The sequence below is a fragment of the Drosophila novamexicana genome, unplaced genomic scaffold (assembly GCF_003285875.2).
Source record: "Drosophila novamexicana strain 15010-1031.04,08,12 unplaced genomic scaffold, DnovRS2.1 tig00000820-arrow-pilon, whole genome shotgun sequence".
Classification (NCBI taxonomy): domain Eukaryota; kingdom Metazoa; phylum Arthropoda; class Insecta; order Diptera; family Drosophilidae; genus Drosophila; species Drosophila novamexicana.
The window spans coordinates 1,425,367-1,434,103 of record NW_020824828.1 but is presented as its reverse complement, the minus strand read 5'-3'; the positions used below and the strand labels follow the sequence as shown (position 1 = coordinate 1,434,103).

Genomic DNA, 8,737 nt, shown 5'->3' with positions numbered 1-8,737 from the left:
CATTTTGCGCAGGCTTTCGATTTCCCTTCACCCTAAACAACAGCCGAAGACAAACACTAACAACAACAACAAACTGTGATGAATTATATTGTTTATTGACTTTGGATACCAATTAATTTATCAGTTGCATTACATTATTTACGACATTTTACCACAGAAATTCACAAAAGTAAAAAAAAATGCGTTCAACCAAACTTCGTGGCCAATTGTAAAACACCACAAAGGCTAAGAGATCAACAAGAAAATTATGTTGTGGCAGCAAAAAGCCAAACAAGGAAGAAAATCATTTTTAATATTTATATGTATACATATGTATATACATATATATATATATATATAAATATATATATATATTATATACATATATATATATATATATATATATATAAATATATATTTAAATAAAAGTTTATAAATGTCCATTTTTTGATTATTAGTAGTGATGTTAAATGCGAAACAAAAACTTAATAGTAATTATAATAATTTAATTTGTATGTAATAGCTCTCAAAGTAAGCAAAACAAACAATGAGATTGTCGCATGTGGTTCGCCAGAAAACTTCTTGAATTCCCAAACAATGAAACGCATTTAGGAAATGATAGAAAAACGTTTACAATTACAAGCTAAGAACCATTTTTAAAGATGTGCAACGTATATCTTTAAATATATGTATACTAACCCACCAAATTCAAAGTATTTCAAAGTTTTATATGAAAATAAACGCGTATAGAGGGCGGCAAACACGATGCATCCCGCCGCCCCGTCCCTCAACAAAATATAGCAACAACTTTAACTACTTATAACACCAAGAAAATTGAAAAAAAAAAAAATGGCTCAAAATTGGCAACAAAATACGGGATTACCAGTTGCCAAAGACCAAAAGAAAAAAAAAAACCGAAATAAAAAAATAAAAAATATAAAAGGATACTTCCTACTCGAAAGGAAGACATCAAATTTTGAGCTCATACGTTGCAAGTACATAGCGAGTACATAATATAGCCAGTGTGTGCATGTTTTTTGTTGGCAATTTATATACACTGCCGTCTCTTGTACTGTACGAGTATATATATACATCTCTCTCTCTATATATATATATATATATATATAAATTTCACGCATAGCTATATATACGTGGACAAGTATTATGCATGTGGCGTTGCGCGATACGTGATCAAAGCAATCCAAGTTCAGATACAAATCAGAAATCCAATCCTTGATACCCAAACGGAATACGTATATTTACGCACTTTCGTACTCGTCAATAGAGTTATATAATACGTATTATACACGAAAAAGAAAAGAAAAAAAAAACCACTAAAATCTCAAAATAAAATCAAATATAACGTGTAGTCAAGTCGTAAGTAGTTCAGTCGGTCGACTCTTTTTCATCTACGAGTGTGCAGTTATTTATGGATTATACTTAAGCATTTCAATGGCGAATCAAATTCAGTTAAACATGTACTTGTGTAGCTTTTAGTATAAATATTCAATAAATATACATTCATATAATTGATAAGCAGTGAATGAAGAAGACAGACATAGAGATCGCGAGCGAGATCGGGATGCGAGAAGCAAATCGAAAGGAATGGAAAAGGGAATCATGAATACAAATATATATATATGCGTATATCTAATTGTTTTTTCTTAAAATATTTAGTTTAACATAAGATCATATTTTATGTATTTTTAATAACTACAACATAAATTATTGAATGTTTCAACTAAGTTGTATATTTATAAGTGACATTAACAAAGAACGCGTCTAGACATAATGGAATTATGTATCTGTATTTAAAAGAAAACCAAAAACAAAAACAAACGCATGAAAAGATCGCTTCATGGATAACCGCACAACTAACAACAACTACATATAGTTCATGGAAAACTTAACGCACAAGCAAAAAGAAACCCAAAACAACAAATTATTATATGAAATCAGAAAGATTAATAAATACATAGAAGAATTAAAGCATTCAAATATCTATACAAATATGAGTATATACATATATATAGAAAAAGTATATATGTATATATATATATATATATATATATATATATATATATATATATATATATGTACTTGCATATGCGTGTATAAGTACATATAAAGATTTCAGTAAGTAAAACTACAAAAGAAAAAAAACAAAAAAATTGAAATAAATCAATACAAACATATAAATATATATATACATATATATACAAAAACAAAATGGAAGCATTAAGCGAAATTTACATGCATTTAATATACATTTTCCCATAACCATTAACTAGAAATAAATACATAATTACAAAATAATACAGCAAATATTTATAATAATATCAACAACAAAATGAAAACGAACGAGAATGAATTTTGCGGAGCTATGACCCAACAAATGTTGTAAGCAATTTTTAAATCATTGTCGCATTTTAGATACCAAATTGTTTCCGAGCGCGAATAACTTTCGTTCCAACACGAGTACACACACACACTCACTTATTCACAAGGCTCATGGCTCTATGTTCAGCGAGCAGCAGATCGCTTTGAGTGCAGCACACACATCCACCGCACACACACACAAACACACCCACATCTATACCCAAATACACACACATGAATAAATTACATACGAACGAAAACATTGATGGTACACAAAAAAAAAAAAAGCATAAAAGTAATTTTAAATTGAATAAAATTAGTATTAAATATGTACAACAATGCCTAATGTGTTTCATATGGGTTGTGGGCATGGTTCGACCTAATTAGAAAGCTGATTAATCAGTTGATACCATATTTAATCTATGCTAATTCAAGTTATATGTATATATATATGCATATCCTAAAACTCAAGACTATCTTTATTACGCACAAGGCAGAGCCCAATTTCCACCATTATTTGTGAAATTTTGTGAAAATTGCATCCGACTTATCGACATCAGAGGAAACCTTAACCCAAGCCCACCCATTTTCCACTCAGTAGCGTGACTATCGGCAAAGGTAAAATTCGATCCAAAAGAAATATCGTACAGGCCGTATGAATTAACAAAAATCTTATTTAAGGAAATGCCAAACAAGTATCAAGAGATTTGTAATCAATTTAAAACACATACCTTTGATTAGAATAAAGCCACGAGCATGCCTTGATCCTATTTCCAAATTGATTTGAATTTTAGATATTGAATTTGTTTATCATTTTTATTTTGGTCTCCACGTTTCACGCATTGCCCTTTAAATCATTGTCACGCACGCATTACTCCCTCAGCGTTTTCTTTCAGCCAGACAGTCGTAGGATGCGACTGTCAATGACCACCAGGACGTGGTCACAATGTGGCGTTACCGCCGACAGCTTTTTGCACCATTATATCACATGGTTGACAATATGGTAGCCAGAAAAGTGGCGAACTTTCACATTTTTAGAGCTAGGAAACGACGCCTATTTGCTGTCTGCGTTTTCAGATTGGGCATATAGAACCAAGTATTACTGAAAATGAGCCTCAGGGTCATCGTCGAGTTCAACGACGCCACCAAGGGATAGCAGATGTTGCTTGTCAATAGTATTGAGCGAGGAGCGGGTCATGGATCAACCATAAACAGCACAGTTGATCAAAATACCTGAAAGAATGCAAAAAGTGAGATAGTATCTTTATAAAAGTGAAAGTGATAAAATGCTAGATAGTTGTTGCTTACACATATCAATCTGAGGTATAGAGCTTAACTTCATATTTCTTTGCGAGAAGCATATAATCATTGGTCAGACTCCTTTCACCTCCTGCGATCCCCTTTTTAAGGGACTCCGTTCAATGTTTTTGCAGTACTCAAGCACCACAAGACTTGCCGATTCCTGCAGCTTGGCCAGGTACTCCTTGACCAGCGATTTTGATTTGCTATTTGAAAAGGCGCAGCAGTCCATCTGCAACTCGAGCCCATAACTGCAGAGCACCGGATGAGTTTGGCTGCCATCAATCGGACAGTTGCTGAACAGATATACACTGGAGTTGCTGCAGTTTCACATGCTTCAAAAACCCTCAGTGTGCGCAAATATAGCGATAGCCATTTCCTCCATATTATCCACATTCTGTGATTGGCGGCTCAATAAATACACAGCCCGCGGGAACGGCGCAAGGGTAGTCGCTTCTGGCCGCCAACACCACAAGGAGTAGTAAAAAGACTTTTACGCACATTAAGGCGATGCAGCTTATAGAGTCTGCGAGAAGTTCCTTAATGGCGGCACTTGTGAACGACCTTTAATAAACGTTACTCGCAGTTCTATCTTATTTTTACTTAATATAAACGCGATGAGTAGGCAAAATTAATCAAGTAGACGACGGCGCTAACAATTTTATGTTGAAAAATAGCGGGAGTTTGCTTATATCAGGGTTGCACAGAGATTGAACATCGGCGTGCTCTCAGCTGTTTTTACGAACACGATATCACGATATATCGGTATTAATCGCTGATCACCTAGATGCTTGTGCAAAATATCGATGACACACGAAACTATGTGCAAAAACAAAGCCACCGTGACTGCGAATCTCAGACAGCAGTGCTCATAAGCAGCAAAAGGGTGCAGTAGCTTAGATCATAAGATTGAGCTTGTTGTCTATTTTTATCATTGTCGAGTCGTTTCTCTTGATTGTTGTTTTTAATGGGAAATGTTCTGCAGTTGCTGGGCTGAGCTTCGGGCTGGCTAGCGCAATTGTCTTCGATTATGGACATTTACACATATACATACATATGTACCTCCTCAATTATTTAAAATATGGAAAAATTGTATCATTTTGTTACTTCAAATAATATGCATTTATGCATTGTATGTTTTGAACTAGATGTTTTTCGTAGTCTTTTTGCACTATTATTAGCTTATATTAATAACCAACACATTAAATATGCACACACATGCAAACATGCAAGGCACACATATGTACATACATACATACAAAGCAGAACAGGTGCAGCAGCACGCGCGCTGTTGGAATGAACTGAGAAAAAAGACAAAACAATAACTGTTTTTGCATTTTGGGCAACGGCTGAAGTAACTGCTATTTGTGTTCGCAACCTAGATTTTCGCTTCAAATACCTTGAAAATATTACACTAGATGGCGCTGGAACATTCGGTGTAAAGTTTATTAATAGCTTGTGCTTAATGTATGCTCCTTTTCCCATAAGAGTACAAGGATCTTGTTGGTAAACTTAATCAATTATTACAATAGATGGCGCTAAGCGTTCGACTTAAAGCTTTTTGAACTATTTAAATACAGTAAGCTGTTGCTTAATGTAAGCTCATTTGCTTTTAAGAATTACAATAGATGGCGCTACAACGTAAAGCTTTTTAAACGATTTCAATGACTTTGACTTTAACTTCATGTAAGCTCGTTGGCTAAAGTAAAAGTGTACGAGGTAAAGCTCCAATGAAAGTATAAATCCTTTATGTCTGTAAAAAAGGGTTAAAATACTTTTTTCTCTGAGTAAACTTTTTAGCTTAAGATTAAATTTCAAAATCTTGACCTTAAATCACTGAAAAAACATTCTGCCAAAGAATCGTAAGTCCCATTTCTAACAGAGATTGGCTCTGTTTAGGACCATAGACAAAATAATAGGTAGACTTTGCGAGTGACATTTGAATATCAGGCCTTGAAATTCCTGTCAAATGCCGCATTATTTCTTTTGTACATTTCGAACATAGTTTGTCACAGCTTTGTGCAAAACAATTGATCCGATACACAGCTCAGGGATCTATCAATTGCCAAAGACTAGTGCTCGGGTCACTAGGGAGCGAACAGTTTGTCAAGCAACTCAATGGTATTTGTCACGGCGAATAGGTAAGCCATTTATCCTTTTTCCATGTCATCAAGGCGTTCAACTTCCTGGGCATCTGTGGTGGCCACTGGGATCATCGATGAGCCGCTGCGGTTGCCGAACAATGTACGACCTGGGCCTCCGAAGCCGATGTTACGAATGCCAACGGCAAAGGGAAAGACAACGGCAGCGGCAGCGGCAACGGCAACGGCAACACCTTTAACAACGCTTTCGCCGACGATGACGCTTAAGACAACGCCGGCTATCCCGCCAACGTCCATCCCGACAACAGCCTTGGCGCAGAACTCCGAGCAGGTGGTGGGCAATACGTCACCGAAGCCGGCACCGTTGAAGCCTCCAATGCCAACGTCAACGCCAAGAGCTGCGCACAGCTCACCGAATCGGATTCCAACGTCCAATGATTTCCGCCGACCCTTTCGGAGCGTGTGGCCACGTCAACCAACGCCGTTTCCTGACCATCGACACCATCACAGATCCAGCAGTCAGGGTGGCACCTATCGGCCACGTCGCCATCATAACGAATTTCGGACTCGCACCGCCTGTCCCTATGGCACGAGTTCGGGCCAGGTGCATCCGCGCTGCCCAGCGCCGATGAACTGGCAGCCGCGTGGTCCACGACCCATGATGAAGCCACTGATAGCTGGCTACGGTAACCTAATGCAGCCGGAGAAGCGCATGCTGTCCACATTCTATACACCGATGCGTATGCCGGCGCCTTTGAGCATCGAACAGAAGCCGCTTCTGCAGCCAGGTCAGCCCCAGACAGTCGCTTACAACTGGGAGCAGCAGCACTACAGGCCAACGATGCCAGATATTCATGAGGAATCTGTGCCGCTGGTTCAACAAAACTATGAAGACCATGATGGGGATAACCAACAGGGGCGACGTGCGTGTGTCTCGCCCCGTGCCCGTTCCCGTTGCCAGGTCACTTTGTCCCATTCCCAATACGATATGACGCAGTGGCAGCCATTGTGCGAGTCACGGCAGGTGTGGGAACCATTGGATCGCAATCGTGGCCAGCTGGATCCCAGCAATCCCATACGTGAGTATTCAATCTGATTGTCTCACGAAATCTCCTCATTACAACTCGTTGTCATGGCAGCGCCTCCGCCGCCAGGGTTTGAGCATGTGGTGACAGGCAAACGTTCCGTGTCCAGTCGCGCCCGCAAGCTGATGGGCGATCAGGTAAAGATTGGGCCACACACGGACTATCCAACACCAATGCCCATGGAGATGCCGGAGCGCGAGCTGCGCGAGCAGCAGCATTTCATAGGTGAGCCACATGCTGATGGAATCTCGAACCTCGAATCAAAAATACAATCCCATATGCATACGCAGCCAAGCACGATACCCATTTAACAAGTCGCCTGGCCCAGCTTAGAGTTACCAATGGTACCACCGGAGATGGCTACTACGTGCGTCCAGTGACCAAGCTGATTCCCAAGGCTACCAAGGTGCTGGTGCCGCCCAAGTATCAGCCCTTGTTTCAGCCGAATGTCTCCTATTGGGAGCTGTTGCGTCGCAATCAAGCCAAGGGTGAAGCCATGGATCATGATCAGGGCCAGCATATGGAAAAAATAATGCTGATGGAAGATCAGGCTAAAGCTAGCCAGGCGGAAACATTCACTAAAATACAATCGGCTGGCGGCGAGCAGGACATTTACCCAAACGAATTCAAGACTGAGCCTATCTTCACGCCTGCTGTTCCCTTCCAGTTTTTGACGGGCTCAACGGGCACAGCGGATCCGACGATCGACTACTCTGTGACAAATTATGCGGCCGATGCCTACAATGATCTGAAAACTCTTAAGCAATCCTCTACTAGTGAGTTCAATTAGAACTCGAATCCTGGATAAAAGGTTGGATGAGAAATAATTTTGACTTACTTCATTTTGGGCAAAATTAAATTTTAAACTTTTTTTTTTTATAACTATTCTGAAGATAGCAATTGATTGATGAAAATGAATCTTAGTTTTAACCAGCTTATATATAAATACAAAATAAAATAAACAAACTTTTGATAACTTTATTAAAGGCTAGCTAAAAGTGTGTATCAGGCAGAAGGTAGCATAAGAACTGGATATGGAATATTTCTTTTCGTTTGTTGCCAACTTTCTATATAAGTAGGAATACTTGTTTTTTTTCATATCACATTGCGCTTTCGTATGCATCCACACTTTGATGCTATAATAAAACACTGAAACACATAGATCGGACTATAAAGACCGAAGCTATTCAAGAATGCACTTTGCCAAGGATAAAGGAAAAGGGAGGAAGAAGCGTGGCTGCTCTGTATGAGTGTGTCTTTGTGAGTTTAAAAGAAAGCTCGACATTTTTCAAACGGCAGCTCGGCGCTGGGGCTGCAGGGTTTCAGCTAGTCGGGTGTTAATGTATTAAATGGTATATTGGAGTATAAAAATCTCCAACAGCAAGAAATACAAGTTAAGATTCTCTTTCCTTTGCCGAGAAAGAGAGTAGCACATTAATTTCAATGTGCAATTAAAATAAAAGCTTGCAAAATATTTTCAGGAAGCGAGAACAGACACACATATATTTAAATACATGCATAGACACAGTCGGATGTGTGTGCGTGTGTGTGTATTAAGTCGCTTGAAATACGTTTTTATTTAATTACACACACACACACACACACACAAACACACGCGCGCACACACACACTTTAACTAGTGGCAGAAAGTAAAAGAAGGTGGGCAAGAGAAGGACAAACGCACAAAGGACATTTGTAGCATACATAAATGAAATGAAATAAATTAAAATAAGTGTCGAAGCAAAAGCAGCATAAAGGACCAAAGGACTAGCAATACGAAAACATATAGGAGCTGAATCAAGGCATATGTGGAGTTCACATGATACGCATAAGATTACTTCCCACACAGACACACTCAGACGTACACACACACACACACATTCACACGGCCAG

At 38.7% G+C, this 8,737-nt stretch overlaps 1 protein-coding gene across 1 annotated transcript; it reads left to right on the top strand.

The window, feature by feature from the left end:
* Nucleotides 1-5,646: 5,646 nt before the first annotated feature.
* LOC115764432 (mucin-2-like) lies at nt 5,647-7,766 on the top strand. Its single transcript, XM_030707433.1, has 3 exons — nt 5,647-6,838; nt 6,899-7,069; nt 7,135-7,766. Exons 1-3 carry the CDS (start codon nt 5,821-5,823, stop codon nt 7,632-7,634), a joined length of 1,689 nt encoding a protein of 562 aa, XP_030563293.1. The 5' UTR covers nt 5,647-5,820; the 3' UTR covers nt 7,635-7,766.
* The last annotated feature ends 971 nt before the right edge of the window (nt 7,767-8,737 follow it).

Excerpts from the sequence above, each read along its gene's own strand:
- LOC115764432 (XM_030707433.1), top strand. The coding sequence starts at position 5,821 with ATGTCATCAAGGCGTTCAACTTCCTGGGCATCTGTGGTGGCCACTGGG. Across the intron at positions 6,839-6,898 it reads GGATCCCAGCAATCCCATAC|CGCCTCCGCCGCCAGGGTTT; the intron begins GTGAGTATTCAA and ends TTGTCATGGCAG. Across the intron at positions 7,070-7,134 it reads CGAGCAGCAGCATTTCATAG|CCAAGCACGATACCCATTTA; the intron begins GTGAGCCACATG and ends ATGCATACGCAG.